This window comes from Echeneis naucrates, chromosome 13, assembly GCF_900963305.1.
Source record: "Echeneis naucrates chromosome 13, fEcheNa1.1, whole genome shotgun sequence".
Classification (NCBI taxonomy): Eukaryota; Metazoa; Chordata; class Actinopteri; order Carangiformes; family Echeneidae; genus Echeneis; species Echeneis naucrates.
The window spans coordinates 23311350-23337192 of NC_042523.1; the positions used below are offsets into that span (position 1 = coordinate 23311350).

General features: G+C 43.3%; 1 protein-coding gene and 1 non-coding gene across 2 annotated transcripts in view; both read right to left on the reverse strand.

Annotated features, from left to right (window-relative positions):
* Window positions 1-25608, reverse strand: part of lrrc75a (leucine rich repeat containing 75A) — a 28314-nt gene extending 2706 nt beyond the window's left edge. Inside the window, exons 1-3 of the mRNA XM_029517532.1 lie at window positions 24767-25608; window positions 16859-16987; window positions 9556-9668 (exon numbers count right to left, since the gene is read on the reverse strand). Coding sequence (XP_029373392.1) covers window positions 9556-9668; window positions 16859-16987; window positions 24767-25018 — 494 coding nt within the window. The 5' untranslated portion in view covers window positions 25019-25608. The remainder of the gene's footprint in view (window positions 1-9555; window positions 9669-16858; window positions 16988-24766) is intronic.
* On the reverse strand, window positions 8107-8198 carry trnar-ucu (transfer RNA arginine (anticodon UCU)). The gene is given in 2 exon segments: window positions 8107-8142; window positions 8162-8198. It is a non-coding gene; the product is annotated as a tRNA-Arg (tRNA).
* Window positions 25609-25843: the final 235 nt, after the last annotated feature.

The following is a 25843-nucleotide window of genomic DNA, read 5'->3' on the forward strand; positions in this document are numbered from 1 at the left end:
CTCCTCAGATGATTTCTTTTTCTGCCCTGGGCATCGAGCGGACAGAAAACATGTTAGCGGGCTGGATGCTGAGGCTCTCATCTGCTTCACGACCTGTTCATATCACTTTTGTGTGTGTCCATTATGAATGAATGTTTCTTTCTCTGGTGGGATTCGAAGAAGTCACTCGGAAACCAAACAGTCTGTGGTCTCCAGTGAACTCTACATTTTGTGTTGCGTGACTAAAATTCCTATAACACATCTCTTCTATATCTGGCTTTTGAATTAGATTTTGTATGTCTTCTGTTGTTGTTGTTGTTTTATATTTGTGTCTTTGTATTCACTTGTCTTCATTGTTTCTCTTTTATATTGGATGCTTTAACACGTTGAATTGTTAAAACTATAAATAATAATTAGCTGTAAACATTCGAGGTATTAAAGGAAAGTAGTGTAGACAGAAGGTTTTACATGGAGCTGGCCCGTGTTTCATCAGTGCGATGAAAAGTGCTGTATGATTGCAGTTCAGAGCTCTTTCAGCAGTCGACAGTAGCAGAATGTAAAAACAGTCCATTCACCTTCTTCCCACGTTTTCTATTTCTTTATTAGAAAATCTGAGAGAAGTCAGAGAGGAGCCTCTTGTTTTAAATGCAGACCACCAAACACCTGGAGGCTGCAGAGTCTACCTCCTCTCACTGTCTGGGTAAGTGATCTGAAACCACTTCCCACAGAGACCCTGGAGGTTTGTACACAAACCCAGCTCAGGCCATTTCCTCCTCTCCCAGTGAAAGTGTGCTAATTGTTTAACACAGCCGGAGCGGCGATGCCCCCGGCTCTCTGGGACACGTGGTTCGAGACCACTGATCTAATCTTCACGGCTCATATTCTCCTCCTTCCTCCCCGCTAAACAGGACAAACACACACAAGTTGCTTTTTATGATTACGCCAAACAAAGTTACGCACGTCTCAACCTGCAGACTGTGTGTATCTGAGGTGGGGGGGGGGGGGGGCGGCATGTTTCCACAGCTGCTGCCAACATGGCAACAACCAGAACAGAGAGGATGAGAAGTGTACAAATAAAAAGCAGATGAGATGCTGATGTGTTTGGCTCCAGACCAGAATCCCACGATATGCAGAGAGAGACGCACGCCCCCCGTCTGGACAACGACCAGCCGGGTGGCGGGACTGAGGATGGATGTAAGCTGGGACACTCTGCTGCAGCAGTGAAGCCTCTACATCCATTTAGGGACAACATGATTGATGATTTCATTAAAAAAAAAAAAGCTCACAATAAGTCAGTTGTGAAATTCCATCATCAGGATCGTTGCTAACATCCTCAAAGGAGTTAATTCTAACTCACCAAGTGTTGGTGGAGTTATTTCATACCCGGGAACTTTATTTAAAATCGTTTGCTCTGATGATCTGATTCAGCTGAAAGAAGAATTTATCACAATCCATTTAAATCTAGAAATTCAGGGCTTTGGCTGCTGTAGCTCGGTCTGATGGACTTCAGGAAAAACAGACGAGAGCCTGAAGGAACGCAGCAGCAATGATGGAGACTGAGTTCAAGACGTTCCTCTCTGTGTGACTCTCTCCTTCCCTCCTCGTCCTTCTCAGGCCTGAGCAGATGCACGGTCATCTATTAAACCTGATCTGCACGGAGCAGGACGGGAACGTTCAGGCCCGACATTCTCATGCAGATAGTCCGGTTATCTGATTTCCTTTAATGATCACATTCAGGAAACAATATGTCACGAGTCATGAGCTGCGTTTTCACTTATCCCCAGTAATGTGGGGGGGGGGGAGTGGTGACGTCGTGGCTTTTCTTCAGTTCTTCTCCACATGGTTGCATCATCCTCCCTGTGTCTGTCCCAAACCACCCACACAACAACAGACACACAATGTGGATCCAGACAAATGTGACAACGTCTCACTTCCTCCTCAGACATCTATAAGATTTAATGATTCGAATACGGTGCTGATATGTCCCATTATTCCTCCTCCGCCTGTCTGTCTGTCTGTCTGTGTCCTCCGGAGATCATTTCTCACCGAGTCTCCTTTTTGTCTCCTCCCCTGTTCTGTTACAGTCGAGGTGAGAAACTTCCTCCTCTCCTTCGCCTCCCGCAGCGCTAAGGTTTGCAGACGGAGCTCAGACAGCGTGAGCAGTTAGCCTTTTTCTGTCCGACCGTCTCAGATTTCTGCTGCCGGAACGTTCAGGTGGAAGAAACTGCAGCAAACACAACGTCCTCTGTGACGGGCGGGCCGACACCTCACACCAACATCACACACCAAAACCATCAACAGGAAAACACCCCCCATCCCCGTCCTCTTCAACAATCAAACAACAAGAAGGAGAGCCCGGACTCGAACTGCACACGAGGCCGCGATGTCAAAATCTGTGTCAACAATTATCAGGACATTACGAAGAGAAGATGAGAAACCAGAAGAAACCTGCTCTGTATTCTATCCTGACTGGGTGGTGCAGTCAGTCAATCACCCCTTAAAACTGAGACTCATTCGGAAAACATTTATGCTAAAGTTGCCTCTTGTCACTTTAACTGTGCTGTAATTCTTCCTGCATTATGCATCACGGTCACATAAACCGAGCAGCAAGTGCAGAAATTCAAATGCAACCTTTTCTGCTGTGCGTCAGTGATGTGAACGCGGCCGCCGTATCGTGACCCCACGCCGCTGCCGTCGCGGCCCAACATGAATAGATAAGTGAGACCAAACAGGACGGTTTGCCATCTCCGCCTCCAGCTCGGCCTCCTCCACTCCACAGCACAACACAACACAGTCATCTGTTTGTGTCTCACTGTGACTCATGTTCGGCCCCGGTGGACCAGCGACCTCCTGTAGCTGTGTGAGATAAAGGCACTTTGTGCAGAGTGACTCTTGGCTGTTGTTGGTGTATTTTATGGAGATGGATAACTGCTGCAGAGGAGGCCAGCTGCTCCCCTCACAGTTTCTTCCTCCTCTCATTAAGCTGAGACTCAGCGATCGCGTCACAAATTCTTCTATGTGAGACACGTAATTGGTTTAAAACGATTTTCACAGTCCTGCTCTAATGTGCTATTTTAGAGATGAGCCCTTGGTGGTTTGGGGGGATCTATTCTCCTGGTGATGGCTGTGAGTTTGGCCCAGTTAGGGACGGCCACCGCCCTTCCTGGGGTTGACACACAAACACAACAAAAAACAAACATTTGAAATCACACAACATTAAAGAAATCTATGCAGAAAATATTCAGAATACTTTCACATCCAGTTTTGGATGTCTCCCAACAGAAAGAGGAAACCTGCTTTCTTACTCATCCATCAGCTGTTCACTGTTTACTTTGTCTTTATGTAATTAGCCAGACTGATGTTGCAAACACAAAAGCTACAGAAGCCAGAAACAAACGAGATGTTCAGTCATTTGTTTTTACGATCCAACACAATCACACGTTTTCTGGTTGTGACCTTTCGTCTCTTTTGCCACTCCGGGATCCGATTTCTGAGCTTTTTGAGGTGTTGAAATGAAAACGACACCAACCGAACTCACAAATGTATAAATTCACAGTTGTGTTTTCCTTCTCTGAGCCTCGTGAGAGACGATCATTAAAACCTCCAAAGAGCCTGAATCACTTCTTCTGCCGGACCTTTTTATTGCCTCATGCTCACACAGCATCACCGCTGGTCCTGCCATAATCCCATATATTTATAGAAACGGTTTCATTGTTTTCCCGGCTCTCCTCCGTGTGCTGTGGACAAACAGTTATTGCAAAGTCAGCGACTGCCGGAGGGGGAAAAAACGCCACTCGGCGAAGAAACGAGTGAAAGATTTAGGACCTGGGACGAGTTCAGGGACGGAGAACAAAGAAAAACAGATTCACACCAAAACAAGATGACGGAAAAGGAAAGTGAATCCAAGTGCTTTTGATGAGCTCTGGTTCACTTTGACTTTCCATCAAGGGAACGTTGTAAGTTATCGCCTGTGTTAATATTTAAAGGCTTATTCTTTTTGGGAATCAATTCAAGACAGAACAGGAAACGAATCGTTACTCAAATGTGGGATGAATGTTCATTCAAACACAAGTTAAGAGGGAGGAAATAAAAAGACAGCAAGTCAACATATTAAGCACCGTGATTAGACAAAAGGAGATTCAGACTGAAGCAGTGGAATCAGAAACGGAGGAACACAACACAGACAAAGCTGGTAGAAAGATTAGATCTGTACCTGAACGTGAATTTGGTTGGCAGTAAAATAAAAGTCTTCCAAATCCAACACAGACACAAACCAATCAGTTATAACATTACAACCACTGACAGGTCGGGGGGGGCAGCATTTGAGAGAATTCAGTCCTGAATTTGATGTGAGATGGACTACAGAGCAAAGGAGGTCAGGTTTTCTTTTTAGATTAACATTTTGATTGACTCCGAGCAGAAAACCAAAATAAAAGTCCTGTCCGCAGTCAGCATCACTGGGAGGTTTCTGTACAGCTTCCTTTTCCACCACTTTCATCAAACAAATAAAACTAAAAATATCAGACCTCCTCCACAGTTGGAGCTTCTCTTCAACGACATCAGCTGTGATTGAGCTGACAAGATCGATGACTTCCAACAGCCACTAAAATGGGCCAGAAGCAGCAATGCCACCTTTGCAATTACTGCATTTCTGTCAAATCACACAAGGCCTCGATATTTTAATCCCACTCCTGAGAAGCTGCTTTTTAGGATATCAGAGTGTTTAATATATGCTGAGTATTTCCCATCTGCTTCTGATTAAAGGCTGAACCCTTTAACTGCATTTCTTGCACACAGACACACAAATATCTGAATATGTTGACGGGCAGATCTCCTCCCTGCTGCTGAGACGAAGCAGACGGGAGAAGTGAAGGGGAACGATCGACCAGAGCGAGGCAGAGTCGGCGGGAGGTGACCAGCAAATCTGCCGGCGTGGCAGCGCCAGTCAGTCAGTCAGCAAGCTGCCAACCAAGCTGGCAGACGGGCAGACAGAAGAAGCAAGATGTAGGTGTTTGTGTGTCTGCGTGTGAGTGTGTGCAGGCGTGGAGCAGCGTGTAACGAGTTTCCATGGAAAACAATGTTATGGTCAAGCAAAACCTCAACGAGGTCATTATTTCCCTTCCAATATCATGAAATTAAACAAGCCGTTTGGAAAAATAAATCCAAGACTCAGAGTCAGGTCCAAACCGTCCAAACCTCAGAGCTGCCGTTTGGCCCGCAGCTCCTTCAGCCAGTCTGTTCACCCGACTGCTCACGTCAGGTAGCATCACCTGAGGAGACAATGTGATGATGATACACACCTGTAATCTGCTGCATATACAAATAATTCAAAGATGACGCTCAGTCAACGCTAACGTTGCTCTGTGTGTTGTGTATGAAATACTTTCTGTTATAATTATTATTAGAAGTATCTTATTATATCCTATTAAAATAAATGAGTCAAGCTTCAACATTGTGGCTTGTTGCTTTACTAAACAAACCTGCCAATGGTGTTATTCAGTTTAAACTCAAGTAAAGATTAAATGTCTTTGGAAAGATTTTTTTAGCACGTACAATGCTAATTTTATTATTATTTACGTTTATTTATTTAGCTCTTTTTCAGGTTCGTGTCACGTGAAAATGGAGATATGAAACAGATTCTTCAGCATTGGCTTCACAGAAACAGAGCCTATAAATATTTTTTTTTACTGCTGATGAATAATCCAGGTCTCTCACAGCGAGGTCGCTCTGAGCCCTTAACACGGACGACGCTCAGAGTCTCTGATGGTCCCTCACTGTTATAAATAAGCCAGCAGGTCGGTTGCTGGAGTTCCTACACGACTTTATTTGAAGGTCGTTAATGTTGAATCGGTTATTTTTTCCACTCTGGGGTTTGTTGAAAGTCTCTGGTCTTCTCATGTGTCAGGTCAAGATGGCCGACATCACTACAGTAAAAACATCAAGCTGTGACGGGATTGGCTCCACTGAGTCAGTCGGTCTGATCATACTTCCCGTTTCCATCTGCCTCTCCGTCTCTTGGCTGCTTCTTCCAGCCCAGACGGACAAATGGGGCAGATTTCTGCTCTTGCCCTTATGCTGCTAAAAATGGCCGCCTCCTGAGAATATCTGCCATCACACTGTTTACCTCTCAGTTTTCTCTCGGGGGTTCCTGGACCTCGCCGGTGGAGCAGCGAGGGGATCGGGTCTGCTGGCTGAGCAGCTTGTTGACTGCTCTGAAAGGAGCCATTGTTTAGCAGCCAGAGAGGGAACAGTACGCCTTGTTAATCTTTGCCCCCTCCTCATGATTCTCAATCACAACTACTGTTGTTGATCAGACAATAACACACTGACTACCAGTTTATTTACATCTAATATCAGGCAGAAAATGTGGCTGTTTGTGGTTTGATCAGTAAAAAAATGAAATTCAGAGCAGATCCAGATCCAGAGCTGCCAGGCCCAGCTGGATCTGATCACAGACACACTGTCAGTGATGTAAGGCAAGAACCTGAGAGTCTGAAAGTGACTCCAGATGAGTTCAGAGAAACTTTTCCTGCTTTTCCAAACTTTGTCAAACCTGCTAGATGAGAAGTGGTTTGCTAACTTCTCTCCTCCTGTTTTTCTTCTCACTTGAGCAGACAGGAGTCTAAAATATCTGAGTCGTGATGCTGGCAGCTCTGCGCAACATCCAGAGGAGATTCAGCCAAGTTTGTGAACACATTTCAAAAACCTGTAACACTGATGATGAAGGCGCCCGAACCAAAAAATGCATTTCACCTGCGAAGGAGCCAATTTTTGAAGGCTTCAAAATCAAACTGTTCTTGCTGACAATGAAAAAATAAATAAAGTCTCCTCTAAAGGAAAGAGTAACAAAGACAAGACAAGATGTGTGCGATGTAAAAATAAAACAAGTGGTTCATTATACTTAGAATCATTTCAGCATTTTGGATCATCGCCTTTAAAAGTCAAACAGTAACTCAGACTGGACTGAACTGGAGCTTCATTCAGGCTTTTAGGGGATAAATGTGTTTTATTTTACTGGAAAATCTGCACAAAATCAAGGTATGTGTGTGTGTTTTTTTTTTTTTTTTTGGAGCAGATGGAAATTCACTTTCCTGAATTGCAACAGTATGAACTGTTGTGCGAGGGCGACGCAGATAAAGACACCTGTCATCTACGGTTGGTGAACGGTCCACTAAGACTAACCCTGCTTCTGCACAGTGACACACACACTGAGGCCGACTGCATGCACAGAGTCAATAAACAAGTCAAACACAACTGTAACACAAAGCAAAACCGAGTTCAAGTAAACTTTTAAAAAAGACGCACATGTATGATACCTATAAATTCATTGATCCTCTTTGTAGCGCGGCAGAACCTAAATCCAACTAATAATAGAATAAAATAATAAAACACAGGAGGATCACTCCTCCACACAAACAAACACACAAACATAAGGAAGGAAAAATAAGAGCATTTGCCAGAAGAGTGGACTCGAGCCTTCACCGTCAGCACAAATGACCCGAGGGGGGCTTTTGTTGCAGCTAACCGCTTTAAAAGCAGAGACTTTTAGAGTGCTAATGAAATAAATCGACACTGGAGCTGGACGGGAAAATGAGTTTGGTAATTATCCTGAGTAATTCTGAACCTTTGGATCAGATTTAATCAGTACAGCGTTGCAGTCGGCACTTCACGCTGTCATGAACTCCAGTCAGAGTGATTTGCCAGACGAGGGACTGGCCCCATTCACCCCGAGTCTTGAGGCAAGAGATGAGATTGAATCAGCCTTTTGCATGAAACCCACTTCATTAACACAACCCCCCCCCCCCCCACACACACACACACACACACACACACACACACACATACACACACAGGTGCACTGACGGTGTTTGTCGCTCGTGAACATACAAAACACTGCGGAACACCTTCAATCAGAAAGCCGTCCAGGCTTAATGCTGAGATCAAAATGGCCGACAGCTTAATAGAACTACTCTGAACATCTGCAACATCAGCAACTGTGAATTGAGAATCTATGGGAAAATGTTCGTCCTTCTCCTCTGGTTTATCAGCTCAGTAAATGTTTTCCATAATGCAGAGGTCACCAAACAGCCTTTGTTGTGTTGTAGCAGATCCGTTATGTATAAAGCTCGACTCTGGTGGGACTCGAACCCACAACCTTTGAATCACTTCTTCTGGGAGCGCCTAGAAGTCCAACGCGCTATCCATTGCGCCACAGAGCCTTGTGCTGACAAGCAAAAGCCAAAACGACTGTCAGATTAACTGATATGAGCAGAAAAAAATCTTGTGTGACATTAGATATGTTTGACAAAATGGTTTTGATGTTTCATAAATTAATCATCATCAGATTAAGTGGAATTAAAATGAACTCTGGGGGTAAATTACAGCCTTTCTAACAGTGTCAATCAATAAACTGAGTGCTTTTGGAAACACAGCACCTTTAGAGAGTAAATGTGATGGAAGCTGAATATTAATATGATTATAGGGACCGAATGTGAAGTTCTCTCTTTCCTTTCTGAGGAATTAAGTTTGGATGCATGAATATTTACAACTGTCGGATTTTGGGAGGTATCTGCTGGGCTGGGCTGACTCATGTGTGGTGAGAAGATAATGAGTTCATTCTCATTTGGGTTTATTCTTTTAATGCTCCATTTGTGCACTGATGTTCCCTGTGATAATTCAATTAAATAACAGCATTAAATACTGAGCACCTGAGAGCAGAGAAACATGATTACTGTGAATGAAACCATGATTGAAGGGAAACATATTGATGCAACACACAATCGTCTATGTTGTGTTTTACCCCAGAAATACAGCAACACACTGTGTAATGTTGTCAACCCTAAAAATTAGGTTTTTATCTGGTGCACCGACACATTGATGGGCACTCAGATTTCTATTTAGCATTAAAGGTCGCACTGAATCAAAACAAATAATATACTAGAAAATAAAAGAATTCACACGTTAACATGCGTTGTAAATACGAGGTTTGTTGTTTGATTGTGAGACAGAAACACAAAATGAAAGAGAGACGGTGAAGGTGACACAGAGGGAAGTGATTTGGTGTCCAACTGTGTGTATCAGTGTGAAAATAAAGAGACATCAGTGGATTTTTCCATGACATTTTTCATGGCATCCAAAGGGGCAGCAGATGAGGACACATCGGTGATTGGTGACACGCTGAGGCGCACACTGTACCCGACACAGACACACACACACACAGAGGCCTCTTTGACATCATGTATTCACCGGCTATTTATGCTGAAACATAATCATGACAAACTCTTCACATAACCAAGTTTTAACAGGCCTGAATGTCCTCACGGCACCAAACTGTCCTCCAAAGGTCGCCACAACAATACCAAAATCAAAATTCAGACCCTTGTGATCCTGAAATGTCCCTCCAATGTCCCTGCAGCACCTAACTGCCCTCCCAGAGGCCTCACAAAGCCCAAATGTCTGCTTCTGAATGTCATAACAATCCTGAAACGTCTTCCAAATGTCTCCTCGAGGCCAAAATATCTGAGCGACATTAAAATGCCCCCCCATTGCTGAAATGTCCTGAGCAGAGACACTCACCAGGCCTGGGGCTTCCTCTTCAACAGCCCCTGTCTCCTCCAGCGGGAGTGGGGGCTGAGATGGTAGGTCAGCTGGCGACAAACCTTCTCCATCGCCCCGAGAGAGTCGCCCTCCTGTTGGACACGCACAGACACACACAAGTAAACACACAGTGCGGTTACAGATGGCTGTCACACAATGAGAGAGTCCGTGTGGAGGCCACGTCGGCTGGTCGCACTCTGAAATAAAACAGATTAAATGTTATTCATTTCCAACAAAACACGTGAGAGACATCAGACACAGTAGACATGGAAACCAAAACATCTTTTCATGAAGACGCCTGACAGGCACACAAGGTGACAAGTCTGGAGGTGTCATGCTGTCACACAATGCTGTATCTCTGACAGGGAACTGAAAGTGCAGCATATTCTGAAAATAATATGATCGTTTTCAACCGAGCCACACGGTGTGAGTGGACAAACTTTGGGTCTTCCATCTGTGTGGATATTACACAGATCTAAATGTGGTTCAGACCAAACCCAGGTCTTCCAGCAGATTTTCAGCGTTGACCAGGCTCCAAATCCAGCAGACCTCAGTCCAGTCCAGCATCTGTGGGAAGAGCTGGACCAAGAAGTCGGACCGCCAAGATTTACAGGATGTGCTGCTCACGTCTGGGTCCAGATAGAGCTACACAGCTCAGCTTCAGGAGGTCCTCCAGAATCAGTACTGGGGAAAATACACAAAGTCAGAAGTGTTCCAGGACGCCGGTGTAGGAAATGTCATGTTGGACAGGACGTTATCACAGAAGGAGACGGAGCAGCAAAGTGTTGCGATATAATTAAAGCTTTTGAGGACCGCTGAAGCGAAGAATTAGCAACCGCACCTCCACCTGTCAGCGTCAACTCTCTGATATGACCGCACACTCGTAAGCACAAACACATCTGTTTTGAGGCTGGGGAATTCAATGCTACATGATGCGTTGACGGGGCTGCGTCCATAATTGCTCCCTATTTACTACCAATCAAACGTCTCACAACGAAATGATTCAGTTGATTACAGCCGTGTGAAGCAACATCAGCCGAACGTGACGAAGAAATGAAGATGAGTCATCAACGTCTGATGTTTCTGTTTACTCCTGTTTGGAGAAGCCATCGAGGAGGCCACGGTGAGTTTCAGACTCAGCTACCTGGTTCCTTTCTTCCCGCCTTATTGCTACCCATCTGCCTCGGCATCAGCACAAACCTCCGCTGCAACACAACTACATGTGTGTACGTGGCCTCCGCACACGCTGGAGTACATTCATTTATATGGCGAGCGAGGATTTGCAGGTCTGTCAAACAGACAGTGAAGGGAAGAGGCGATATCGACAAAGATATTCAGTGTTTCCTGAAATGTCTGACAGTTACTGCAGAGCAGAATTTGGACAGAAAAGCAGAAAAGATATTTTTACGACACGCAGTTATTCGTTGTTGAATTGATATCCAGGGAGAAGCACTTCATTGGCTGCCACATGAATTTTTCATTTTTTAAATGAAATGAATTTATTATGATTTTTCTGGAGAAGCTGTGAAGCTGTTCTAAATGTATGCGTGATTGAAGTTGAAAAAACAGTCGTATAAATTCCATTTTATTTTATTTGCTTGTATGAGGGTCGTTTTTTCTGGTCCTCCTTTAATTTGAATCATCATTTTATCTCTGTGTGAGTTTTTCCAACAGGAATACCTGCTTTTCCAAATTTCCAAAGTCTCTACAGATCAGACTGTGCAGTCTGAAGCATCGGGCCTAGTTACAGCAGAGCGGTGAATATTTTATTCCCCACCTCCTTCTGTAATGTTAATACAGTCAGAATGGGCCTGCAATATTAATTTTCATTCGGTGATATTAACAATAATACTTCTATTTATCATTTAGGGCCCATGGTGAACACTGAGAGAAGAATGTGCAGCCTTTTTAATACTTGTCATTGCAGGTTGAACACTCGGGAGCTTTAAAAGCCAGGATGCAAATATTCATTCCTTCTACTCTAACTTTTATTCTTAATTTGCAAAATTTCTTCAACAACACAGTGGAACTCTTCCAACAGCAATTAATCTCAATGATTTGCTTTTTCTTTGGTGAAATCGTCAGTACGTTTGCATGGAAAGCTGATTTATGAGCCATCTTTTACACCAAACACATCTCCATTCTTTCTGCTTTCGACATTTCGTATTTTTGTATAAATATGTGTTATAAGGAAAAGTTTGAATGTGACATCTGCTTTACAACTGATCATTTTACATTCCTTGCTGGCTTGTACTCAAATGTATGTTCATATTCTGGCATCATCTCTTCCAATCCCTTGTAGTTTTCCTTCAAGGGCTGAGAAAGTCCTGATTCCTGCTCTGAAGGAAAAAACCTTTTAGAGGACCTAAACTAAAAAATATTACAGTGTCCAAGTCGCAGATGCATTTTGCATTTGAAAGGCTTTCACTTTTTCATTTCAATGTTTGATCACAACTTTGTAATTTCTACTTTGCAGCCAGATACATTTTAAGCATCGATCACATTTTTTGCGGTTCTTGTTTATCTTTGCTGTCTGAGTGGAGCTGTCCTGATGTTTTGCTTTGCGGTAATGTAAAGTCAGAGTGACCTTATCGGGTCAATAAAGCTGCAGGAATTGAATTGTGCTGGAATGAATGACAGAAAGAGCTCGGGTCGATGAAACGGCAGCTTCACTGTGGCCTTTTCATTTCACTGCATCCAGTCCAGCTCTTCCTTTTCTTTCTTCTGTCTCCATCTCTCTCCGTTGGTCTTGTTCTGTTTCCCCGTTCTGCCCTCACCCCTCTCTTCTCTCTCTCTGCTGCTTTACATTATTGATGCAGAACACATCTATGAATCTTTGCAGTCTCAGGAGAACTGATGACCTCTCTCCTCCGTCTCCTTCTGTTTCTATCGCTCTCTTTTAAATATCTGTCTGCCTCATTGTTACTCCTTCCCCTCGGGCTGTTCTGTTGGTGAAGTTCGTTTGCACAATACAAATGGATCCATTACTTCGCTCCTATTTTTTATTATTATTATTTTGGAGCTGCATGGCCAGCACGCTCAGGTTAAAGTTACAGCTCAACTGTTCCTCATTTCTGTAGATGAATTGTTTGGATGATTGAATCGTATCGCTCTCATTTCAGCCATCAGGGTCAACAGAGGAGAAGCTGCTGAGTGGCTGGATCCCCGTTCTCAATGAAGGAAAATTTAATGCTCTCACAAAGAAAATGATACAAATATTAGAAATAATTAGAACTGCAGGATATGTTATTTTGGGAGATGCAACAATCACGGAGCAATCTCACTCTAAATATGAGACTTAAAATATGACTTAATGACTGACATCATTTTAAAATTGACCTCAAGCTGTTCAGCTCACCAGAACTTGAACAATCCCTGAACCGCAGTAACACGGCAGTAAGCAGCAGCCATAAAACGTCTCTGTCCAGGAACAGAAACCTCAGCAGGGTCCATTTCGACCACGAAGCGGAACATAAAAGAGAAAGATGTTCAACCAACAACAACACAGATCATGAAATCTGTCACAGATTTACAAACGTGAGAGTGCAGCTTTATTCACACTGCATGAGTCTTGCTTGAATAGAGAGTTCGGGTAATTCACCAGTGACAGTAACGTGAGCCATCCTGTATTTGTCAGGCAGCACAGCTCGTGTCCAAACTATCAGAAATAACAGACTTTGTTCAGGTACCTGATTTACTTTATCCAGTCCCATCTTTCCCTGGATGAGCCAAAGTTTCATATTTTCATGTCTCTTCAAATGTTCTAATTGATTGAAAGTTATTTTTTGAAAACAGGAACAAGGTGGGAGGAAAACTGAAACACTGAGATGTAAATATAGACGGTGTTTGTTGAGGAGCTTGCTGTCTGTTTCATGTGGACATATGGATGAGTAGGCAGCACTGCACGTGGATACTGTCGTTTTCCGTTGCACTGAATTGTGGTGTCGGCTTAAAACCCCAAAAAATAGAATAAAAAAAAGAAAAAACTTTGGCAAGTTTGGAAAGTCCTTTTGTCCAATTAATCCTCAAAGCATATAAACCAAATATTAATAAAATTGTATTACCAAATTATACAAGTGGAAAGAATTTGATAGTTCGTTCTACAAAATATATCAAGAACAGATAAAGAACGAACCTGTTAAAAATAGAAAAATGTTGTTATGTGTGAGTTGGGAACGAACCATCTCTCATCTGCTCTGTGACAATATCTTTAAATTAAAGTGACCTAATCTGATATTTACACAACGAAGACATACATAACATCAATAGCACAAATAATTATGGTGAAAGTGCCATTTAGATTAGATTCAGAGAGCTGACGGACTCAGGAACAGATGGATGGACGGCTCACACAGAAGATACGAGAGAGACAGAGGAGGCGACACTGAAACAAGGAGGAAGTGAAAGACGGAGCGTTTAAGAGAGAAACAGAGAATCACACAGAAATCCTGGAGACAAACCCTGTTGGCTAAAACTGACTGATCCAACAGGCGTGGGCATGTAGACTGTTTAAAGTTTAAAGTTTTAGCTCCATATTTAAAATCATCTCTGTCCAACTCACCTGAAAACACATCAGCACCTGTCAGTGGCCCATTAAAACAGCGGTCGAAAAATAAAATCACAAAAAGTAAAAAGCCACTGAATGAAATAAGACAAAAGCAACAGATGAAGTCTACGAGTCAAAAGAGGATCTGAAGCATTACGTCAATGTCAATATATTGGCTGCTTAGTATCACCGTAAATTAAAAGTCATTTTAGATTCCATTTGATTGGATGGACTTAATGCAGGTTGATTGATTTCATATTTACTGCAGAACTGATCGATACACACTGGCTGTTTATTGGAAGAGTTGAGCCTGCAGAAGTTTGCAGGAGTGTGTTAGTGGATTGATTTTAGCAGCTTTTTGTGTTTTACTTTAACCAGGAGGAAAAAGGTGTGTTTAGATGTTTTACCTTCTCATGTCTTCCTCCTTTTATCTCACATGAATGCAGATCTACCAAAGCGGGATCAACGTGATTTGTGCATCATGACAGGTATGTATTAAAACCGCCTTTGTTTATTAATCTTCCAGCAGTTTTACTCTGCGTTCATATTAATCAGTTCATTAAATCAGCTCTCTGTTCCTGTCTGAAGTATCGACTGAAATACAGCTGCAGCGGTTGTTGATCTGATCTTTTCATGTGTTCTTCACTGATAATCATGAACAGAGCAGCATGAGCTCAGACAGCGTTATCAGCTGCCTGCAGGTTAAATGTGTGGGGGCGAAGGTCTATGCTTTTATGGCACTGTTTAACAGCAATCTGCCCTGAGCATGTCGAGCTGCAGCCATGAATGAGATGTGGGGATGAAAAGAAAAGTTACATAACTACTGAGTTAAATCCACATTCTTAAGTCTGCGATTTGTATGTGCGAAGGCTTTTTTCCTCCATCGCGCCACTCAGGAGGAAACTGAACTGTTTCATAAAGCTGAGATATCGACTTGTGCCAGCTCACTCTCGACACACCGCGGTGAATTAAGAAGACGGCCGTCTAACAAACGGCCCATTGCTCGTCTGTCGGCAGGTTATCGTGACCCCATGGGTTTGTTGCTAGGCAACGTCTTGTGGACGTGGTAATTATAACAGGAACAAAAAGAAACAAGCAGTGATGTATCTTCATAGAGCAATAAAGTCCACGTCGAGAAGAAGGGCTGCTTCTGTATCTCAATCGACTGACCATCAGGGAGTGACCCAACAGCTTGTAAAAGAAGTCAGATTTTGTTGAAGTCTATGGGAAAATTTTTCAGCTCAGTAAAAGTTTTCCTGATGAGTTTATGGTCCAAGTCTTCAACACAACATGTTAACTTTGAAGCAGTTTCCCTTTAGTTCAAAATGGACTGAAACTTAACTGTTGTTCTGATAAGCTCACAGATAGACCGAGCCAACAACCTGCTGGTGGACGGTTGGCAGGAAAGATGACTCCAAATGAAAGCTAATGTTTATCCACTGGAAGTAAACAGGCTGATTACGGCTACCTTGACAAGTTGTAATATTGTTATCCAAAAGAAAATAATAATCAATCACAGATGAATATTTGTTGAAGCTACACAAACCGAATGCTGGATGGATGGATGATAAACAACACCTCGCTCTCTGCCTCCTCCTGAACTTCCTCCTGTTGCTTTTCTCTCCACACATAACAACACAGCAACACAACAACCCCCCACTGGTGTTTCTCTCATTCCTGCTCCTCCTGAACTGAACACAGAAACCTCATCTTCACCTTCACCACGTGCGAAGACAGTCGCTGAACGAGTCTTTCACTTTATTTCATCCTCCCCAAACAGGAGAACATTGCTTTAGTCTTTTTACTGAGAAAACATACATTTTTCTTTTGTCTTCTTTTGCTTTATTCTCCTTCTGACTTTAACCTTGAACTTGTTACAACCTGCAGCAGTGCGAGCAGCCATAATCTTTTACGCACTGTGTGTAAATATTTTTCAGGATTCTGCTTTATGCCCATTTTTACTGCAGGTTTCTCCGGGGCCTTCAGTCCGGTCTGTAACAGACTGCTGTAGAGTGTTTTTCAGCTGACGGCTGGTATTTTGTAGTCGAGCATTTGTGAAGCTGGACGGCAGACAGGGAGGTCCTTGAGTGTACTATGAGCTATAATCCTCACCATTACCAACCACCGTCAATATGAAATAGTCTCTTTATATGTGGAGAACTTTAAATGACACAAATGGACAAAACGTCTCATGAAAGGAAAAATATGGTGACATTGAGGGATAAATTTCATAAACACACATCACAAACATATAGATTGGACCGATTATCTGATCTCTGGTGACTTTTTAAAGTAAAGAAATGAAAATGTGCCCAGCGCTGGTTTAAAATAGACCTTTTAACACAGCCAACAGTGTTCCAACAGCCTTTCAATAAGACGTACAACTGGCCTTTTAATTCCTGCCTTCACCTCCATCACTCCTCTTTCCTCCCTGCATTATTCATCCAGCACGTTAGCTGTCACGCTCTCTCACAGTGACACAACAGACTACATGAATGAGCAAACACAAGGAGCTGGAGTTTCCTCAAGGACATCCAGAGACACACAACCACTTAGAGCACTTCGGTAACCTAATAGTGTCCGACACAATGAGTCAGGAGAACATGTGATGGCAGCAACGCCATGAATCACATCAGGCTGAGAGAGTGTGTTCAGTGTGAGCGGCAACGTTTACTAAATATTCTTCACTTAAGGTGATTTTAACTGTGTGTGTGTGTGTGTGTGCGTGCATCTCACCGTCTTTGGGCAGTGGACGTATCGAGCCAGGCTGATAATTAGGTCATGTGTGATGGGGTCAACCAGGTTTCTGAAGCTGGCGTAGCGGTACAACACGTCATCCAGGGATGTTGACTCCATGCCCAGGTCCTACAATCACACACAAACACACATTAAATAATGACTTACACAACTGTACATACAGGACTTATATAAGGTGAAGCACACCACGATTCACATGGAACTCGATGAGCTTTCAAGGAAATATGGCAGAAAAGTGAAAAAAATTGTTGCCAGCAGCAGCAGAAGTGATTACTGATAACACGGTACAAAATTTTTTCCTTCTCAAGCCATCATAAAAATGTACACATTCAGTCAAGCACATTGGAGTACAGCTGAACACTTAAATCCCTTCAGTGTGAGCACAGCCAGAATCTGAAAGGCTTTTACATTTTCTGTGCGGCTTTGTAAACTCACTGACCTCCTGAGGCATCGAACACAAACCTGTTGCACTTGCGTCCTGCTGTCTGACTGTCTGCTGCTCCCTTGATGAAGGAGAATGAAAGATTGTCACATCTCAAACTCTATGGAAGCCGACCAAGCGTGACCCTGTTGGCAGGGCTCTGCACACAAACCGTCGCCTTGTTAAATCTCTACAAATCAATGGGGGACAACTCAACGTTACAAAAATAAAACGCAGACAGAGCGGGGGAAAGACCAGAGCAGTTAAAGCCATTTTCCTCCTTTCATCTGAAGGATGAGATTAAAAAACGTAAAGTCAGTCCTGACATGATGCCCTCTCTCAGGCTGGATGGGCCCATGAATGTTTTCATTCCCATTACATGATGACAAGTTTTGCTCGTTAGAAAAAGTTAAATTTGACAAAATAATTCAGATTCTGGGAACAATGTGTGACCTGCTGATCTTTATCATGTTGAAATTTTAGTTTCTCTTTTACTTAAATTCATAGTTTCTCTGTCACTTTGTGTGCAAGAGCGGCAGCCATCTTTGTCTTCGCAGCAGGCCGGGGCTAGCTGCTTAGCAGGCTAACTCCAGCTGGAGAAAAGACTTTATAATACGTTTTAAGGTTGGTGTTGATTCTGACTGCTCTGTGAAGAAGTAAAATTTGATGCTGAACTCAGATTTTGACACGAGTGTTGTGGTCCAACTTTAACACCTGCTAAACTAGCACCACTCCCACAAGTCTAAGCTGCGTGTTAGCATGAAGCTAAACTAGGACGATACATTTGGTACATCCCATGGTATCGATATATCGATACCCGTTTTGGTGACGACTACTCCGTTAAAGTATCGACTACTAATTAATAAATACGAAATAAAGGCGCATGTGTCTAGCTAATATTTTTAGGTAATGTACTCTTGCGTTTTGTGCCGAAACACCCCCCGTCCGCAGCATATTGAACTGGTCCATCCGAGTCACGTGACCAGAAGAGCCGTGAGTGTGTCTTTACGTCCTGCTAGCAACAACACGTTCATATTTTTGTTATTTATTATTTGTTGTATTGTATCGATGGTAAATGTGTTGATTGTCATTTCTGTCAGGATCATTTAATTGTTTTGAAAAATAATGCTGCTCAGCAAAAGTTAAAAGAAAGCCCAAAGGTGTTTTTGTTAATTATTCGTTTAACTGTTATATTTGTTATATTTAACTGTGCGCATTATTTGCACGTATTTGACGTGGTTTTTTAAAAAGGCACCAATATTATGATCGAGAAAAAAAATTCACCAATAAGAAATGTCCAGTAATCGAATCTGAAAGTGTGGTATGGTGTTGTCAATAGTACCGTACTGAGCAGAAAAGGGACGCAGTCAAAAAATAGTCCGTAAAATGCCAACGGAATATTTATATCAAAGTTTACGGTGACCAATGAGCTGATGACGATGCAGAATACGCTCATCCGATTGGTCGAGGTATTGTTGCCTCCGGAGATGACCACAAATGAAGTTTTTCATTTCTGTTCGCACTTTTGTTGTTGCACTAAAAATGTGCTCTATTACAGGATGAATGTTCTGCTTTCTGTTGTTTTAAATACATTTATACAGTTTTAAGTTAAGCAGGACGGGGTTCTATTCAAGAAGTACATTTATTTTATTCAGTTCATTTTGTTATTTTGTATTAAAGTGAATTGCTGGATAATAATTTGTTCTCCACGTGTTCATGTCACTCAAAAATATGCATCTAATTCAATTCAGGTTCGAGTCCAATATTAAAAAAAGAAGGGGCTAGAAAAATGGGTGGAGGCGAAGGTCGGCCTTATTTATTTTTCAGGGAGTTGGCAACCCTGATTTGGTACACACGTCGACATGTTAGAATTTGTTCCACAAGCACCATAAAACTAGTCTGGTTGTCAACTTTAATTTATAACATCCATAAGTATTTGCTTATCAATTAATGAAAACACAAACACACAATTAGCTCAGTGTTACACAGGTATGTAACGTCTGCTCCGGCACAACACTGAATACACAAGCAGAAATGCATCTGCTCTTCTGGCTGCTAATGCCTTTCTGGATGAATGTGTGTGTGTCTGTCATAAATTTCAGCCCCTACGCAGAACAATAGACTGCATGAAGCCTCAGTGAGTCATAAATTTCTGTAGCAGAGAGAGAGCCGCCGACTATGCTGCCACTTATCTGCCTTTACTTTGTCTACGTAAACAAACCCACTTACCTTACAGACTAAAATGCATTTACACACAACACACATCGGCTGCTATTTTGAGCGAATGATTAACAGCAGCAGAGCCGTTGAGAGAAGCCTATGAATAGTGTATAAACCCGCGAAGGACGGAGGATGTTGTGATGCGTCCGAACAGTGACCAACACAACCAGAGTTTCCAGTTGCAATCACACAGCTGAAATGAGTTCTGCTGACTCGCCTTTGTTACTTTGCTGTAGATTTCATCCAGAATTGATTAAATTGCCATTTTCCATGTGAATCTATGGTTAACTGCCTGTAAAGATAAAGAGAAAAGAATCCAAAATGAATAGGTGGAGAACACCTAATTAGTCTCGATCTCATCTCCAGTGACTTTATGTTTGTGTGATGAAAACTTTTACTCATTTCAGCATCAACAATTAAAGGAAATAATACCCATCCATCTGTTTCCCCACATTTATCTGACTGTTTTTTGGTGACATCACAAAGAACCAGAAGGCCTGATGGTTGGATTTCAGTCTCAGTATCTGAATGTAGACCTTCTGGATGATCGAAGACCACATGGAGGTCTATCGTTACATAACATACGACCTTTAAAGGTTTACAGGGAGGATTCCTCAGCTCACTAATGAGCACATCTTTTAAATTTAAAGTCTTTATGCTAATATTAATCTGGCTGGTATTTAGTGTTCAGCCATGAGAGTTAATCTGCTGATCTCATTCTTGACAACAGAGTGAAGATCTGACTTTATTTAAATGCTAATTTGCATCATTCATCATTTCAAACACTGGTTCGCTTCTCAATACATTCTTATCCCCTTAAAAATGACACTGGAAGGTAAATCTGAAGATATACTGATTTTTCCAGTGTGTGTGAATATGCTTGCATGAGGATGAGTCAGAGGAACACACAATGTTTCTTTCCACAATCCTTTGCACATTCCTGAGCTCAGAATTTGAAGCTTTATGCAAATAGATCAGCCTTGAATGGTAAATGAATCTTTGGGCCAAACGCTGAAATGTTCATGAAGTAACAATTAACACACCCACAATGGAGTAGTGACAATGTGTGTGTGTGTGTGTGTTTGGGCCTCCTTCATCCTTCAAATGAATCCATTCAATATTAAGAAGGATTCATGATGAAATAAACAAAATGCAGAGTCTACTTCCTTAAATTCTGAGGGCACAATGGTTTGAGAGCACACGCATACACACAAACGCCCATTTATGCTATGAAGAAAACAATGTGGGCTTTTCTTTCATTAGAAAACGCCACCCACAGTAATTAAAGCTGGTCAGCGTCAAAGCCGAGTGCTGAACGGAGCTGCACACACACGAGTGCAGGCGCTTTGGTCAATAAGAAGGAAATGGCAGCTGAGGGCATGAGGATCCGAACGAGAAGCTGATCTGACCTTTAATAAAGAATGCCGTCATCCATCTCTGATTTTACTGAGGTTTTTCAATCATACGTGAATATACATAAATATTATTACTATTAAAAAAATATAATGGGAGACAAGAGAGAATATGTTCTTGAGCTACAGCACTACATTTTTTAAATATACCCTTCAGTTTACAAACTATTGCGTCATTTGTTCCTCCAACTGGCGTCATCAGTTACTGGAGCTCATCTTTTGTTCAAGCAAAGCAAACTGAACAGAATCGGTCCTTCAGCGTGTTTAACAATAATAAATGAGAAATGAATTCATAATGAAAAGAAGTTGTATTCTTCCTTTGTGCTTTAGTCTCCTCATCAAGAACGGAGTGAAAGGTAAAACCTTATTTACATGACAGCTGATTATCTGCATTATTCATCACATACATATCACATATGGAAGGTCTGTAAGAATGAGGGTGAGTCAGAGGAGCAGATGAAGGGTCTCCGTGTCACTATAGAAACAGATTAACCATGAATGACTTATTTTTAGCTGAAAAACATTGTTTGCATGTTTACAAAGCAACTGTGAACATTTCCTGTCTCCAGACAATTTGGGACTTTTACAGTATGCCTTAAATCTAAATTCACTTGGAGAATATGGAGCAAAAAGAGGAAAGAAATTGATGTAATATAAATATTTGGTTGACTGTATCATCATCATCATCATCATCATCATCATCGTGGTTTACTTGGAAGTCTTTGATTTTTCTTCAGCCACTTTAAGGGAATTTAAATAAAAAACACATTTGAGTGAGCTGTTTTTCGTCTAATAACACGCCCCGCCTCGTGAGTGGATGCTGCTGCTCCTGTCGAAGCGAACAATTCATTAATGAGTTCAACTGAGCAAGCCTCAGAGAAAAAAGAACGTAAAACGAAGAAGAATATGAAGCCTGGCGGCTTTTAACAACACAAATTAGATGATGGCAATAAGAGTGTTAAAATATTAATGACTGACCACAACAGACAGACCTGCAGACTGCTGAAGGAACCACGGAGGGTAAATTTAGAGAATAAACTGAGGACATTAGTTATTGTCTCTTACTGAGGAGTGGTGAAGAGATACAACAGCTTTGGTTTCAAGTTAATTGAGGGGCGGTGATTAAGGAGGTGGCCTTCCCATTAGCTCTTAACAGAGCTCCGGTGGGATTAATCAGTGTCCGTTTAGTCCGAGGCTCTCCGGCCACCGTCACTGTTTCCGGGCAACGAGAAGGAGAACCTGGTAACCGACGAGGACCGACTCGTATCTTTCACACACAAGCTGTCTCTCTCCTTTTCTCCTTTCATCATCTCTCCCTCCCTGTTTTCCTTCACTGTCTTCGTCTGACTGGTGTTGAGCAGCAGGATGTTGTCCAGTTTTGACCCAACGTGAACATTTGTTTTCATCGGCGACGTGTTTGTACACTTTGAGGGTGGAAAAGGGGGCAAATCATATCACATTCACATTGACCCAGCTGATCCTTCTGGTGGACGTTTCCTTTGCCCCTAATCCTTCAGCTTCACAAACAGAAACAGAGGTCGGCGGAGCTTGACCTTTGACCCTGCGGATCAAAGCTAAACCTTATCAACAGCTGTTTGCAGCACACAGATCGTACCTTCTCCTCTCACCACAGCACAGGTGCTGCTGCTTGGTGCTTCAATAACATTGTTCAGCTGTTCAGACGAGGTAATATTTTAAGATTGTAAATTATTTACAAATCTGCTCATGAGAGCACACGTCCACTAAATGCTGATGGAGGCTTTATAGTTCACCACAAATCTCCTGGTGGCTGTGCGTGCTGCCATCACGGACAGTTGGTCTGACAGTTCTCTTCAGATGAGCCACTGTCGAGAATAATAGAAAAAAAAAAACTTCAAGCAAACGCACTTGAACACAACGCAGCTCATTCAGTCAGGTGGAGGTGTTTTATTCTGAATGCCTCACACCTCAGTATGAATACGAGAGTGTCACAGACAAAAACAGCATTGAATTACTGGCTGCATGGTATTTATCTTAACGTTTATATTTCTGAAGCGGAGGGAGCTATTTGTATCTTTTCTTATAGCCAACGTGCAGTTTGCATCCAGTTTGCTCTGAAGAAGCAGGATGAATTAAAAAAGGTAAACAGAAAAACTTACAAAAATATGCTTTTAAGTACTGAAAGGTTTAACCTGTTAACAACTATCTTTTTGTTTAGATTTTTACATTCACATTTTCAAAGACTTCAGCATACATATGGAGAAGTGAAAGGTTTTGTCACATTGGCACATTTATACTGAGATTGTTTTGGTTTATCTTCAAAGTTAAACCCAGGAGGAGTCGATATTATTGGACATTTAAGAGTAAAAAGCACTCTTACATTAGCGGCAACGATTTGCAAGTGAGGTTTAATTCATTCTTTTCCTCCCGCAGTGATGAGAAACTCAATACAGCTTTACGGCTCTCACAGGTAGACCGTTCCAATAACTGCAGTGATGAACTCCGTCAGCAGATATTATGGCTGCCACTTAATGACTGTAAACTCCATCAGCAGAGAACCACGCTTGGACATAATCACTGCATTTGTTCAATTCTCCTCGTGGAAATAAACACACTGAGCAGACAGCAATGATTCCCGGTCGTCCTGAGTTAGCCTGTCCGCTTCGATGGCCTTGTCCACGAAGCGGGCGTTTTTCAGTGAATACAAAGATGCAGCTGTTTGTTATTTCACGCCGGATAATCCATCGAACTCACTGTCAGCTGAGGCTGCATTAAACTGCAGAGACGTAAAGTGACCAAAGTGCTGCCATGTTTGGTCCATCAGAGGCCTGTGCACCTTCACGCACCGCCATGGCGCCAAAAGTGTTTGTGCTAGCTGTGCTAAAACACGCTAACACCTCCCAGAGTTAGACTGGATGCACAGAGCACAGACAAAGAGTTTTCACGCTATGATTGTTGTCAAAAGGAGTCAGATTGCGTTGAAGTCTATGGGAATACATTTAGAGGAAGACCAGAAGGCCAGAAAGCAGGGGAGGTCAGATCCACCCCCAAAATATGGTTTCTTCTGGTTTTGAAAGAAATAGCTAAAAAAAATAAATAAAATAAATTAGCGCACCATTAGCAAGAAAATCAGGAACTGCAACTCTCAAGACCTTTTTACATTTTCAGACTCATTTTGGTGGATTTAAAGTTTCAGATTTTCTTTTCCTGTCTGGTCCCTCCAGCCAAACGGCCACATCGCTCTGTGGTCACTCTGGTTCTTCTGGGGTGTCACAGCTTAATGGACCGGGGCCAGAGGAGGGAAATCCCTCGGCCCTGATGGTGGAGGGGTCTCCTTCATCTTTAAGCCTGTTTGTTAGAAAACTGTAAATAGCTACAGAAAGGAACTGATGGAAATCTCCACAGCCCAAACAACACGATGTGAGAGTCGTGGAGGGATAAACTGGGAACATCGGCATCGTATGGATTATCTGGAGCGGAGAGCAAACACTCTTCTTTTCCTTCCTATCCCCAAAACAAACATCTGCTGCTACACACTTCAGTTGAATTTTGGTTGTTGTTGTTGTTGTTGTTTCCCACCACATCAGATTCTTCCTGCCTGCTGTTGAGTTCTCCCTCCTCCCTGCAGCAGCAGCAGCAGCAGTCAGGCGTTGCAAACACCTTGAGGTACCGAGGCTGTAAATCTAAACTGTACAGTGCAGCCGGATGTTACCGTGGAAAAGAAAGCACTCATACAAAATAATAATAAAAGAATAAAAGAATAAAAGAATAAAGGACGGAAACACAGAGAAACCAAAGCAGGGATGTTGTTGTGGTGACCCTTTGACCCCCACCCTCATCCACCACAGCAGCTACCTGTCGGAGCGTCTTCAGCATCTCCGTGGCCTCGTCCTGTTTGCCCTGCTTGGCCATCAGCATCATCTCCTGGATCATGCCAATCCGGCGCTGGTAAGGCGGCGGCGGGGTCCCACCTCGGCTCAGCCGGTCCCCTGACTTCAGCATGAGGGAGGTCAGGATGTCCCCCCGCTCCTTGGTGGGCGTTCGCTTCCAGCTGTGCTGAGGGCTGGCTCCTCCGGGCTCCTGGCCCTTGGTCTGCTTGGCCCCCATGGTTCTGCCTCAGTGTGGCCCAGCAGGTCGGTTGAATGTCTGAGATACTTTAAAATGTCTGCAGCTGATCACATCTTTGAGAAGTCCCACAGTAAAGAGGCTGATCAGCTCTGGCCCCCCTCCTCCTCCTCCTCCTCCTCTGGGGAACTCGTCCGGGCTCGGGTCGGGAACAGGTCTGAGGATGCTGCCTGCAGCATGGCCGCAGACCAGGACGCAGGATGCGGTCGGTTCGGACGGCGGCCGCCGCAGCTTCCTATCCCGAGAACAACTTCACCGAAAAGATCCCCCTTCGGTGATCCGGACCCGCTCAGCTGGTCTGCTTCAGACGGGAGTCCGTCCTGGACCGGGGGGGGACCGGGGGAAGTGGTGCATGAAGCAGGGCATGGCAGTGTTTACGTCTCCTGCAGGATCCGTTCCGTCCTTCGGTGTTACCTGCAGCAGAGTGCGGGCCAAGGTGGATCCTCTCTCGGGTCCGGCGGCAGGAAACATCCGTGTGTCGGTGCGAGGCTGCAGCTCTCCGGCCGGACCGCCTCCGACCCAGAAGCCCCCTGTCCCTCTCTCTGCCGGGACCGGATCCTCGTCCGGCACCCTCAGTGCAACTGGAAGGGGACGGGAGCGCGCGGGACGTGTGCACGCAGCGAAGCACGAGCACAGCCAAGTTTATCAGCGCGTGACGCCCAAACTGCTGCGAACCGAAGTCCGTTTGTGAAAACGTCAATTTAAGGCCGACGGTCGTTTCCACAAACGATCAGGGCGGCACACACCTTTTATTTACTTCCACACACTCTCCCGCTAAAATCGGCACAAACATCATCAGCTCTTCTT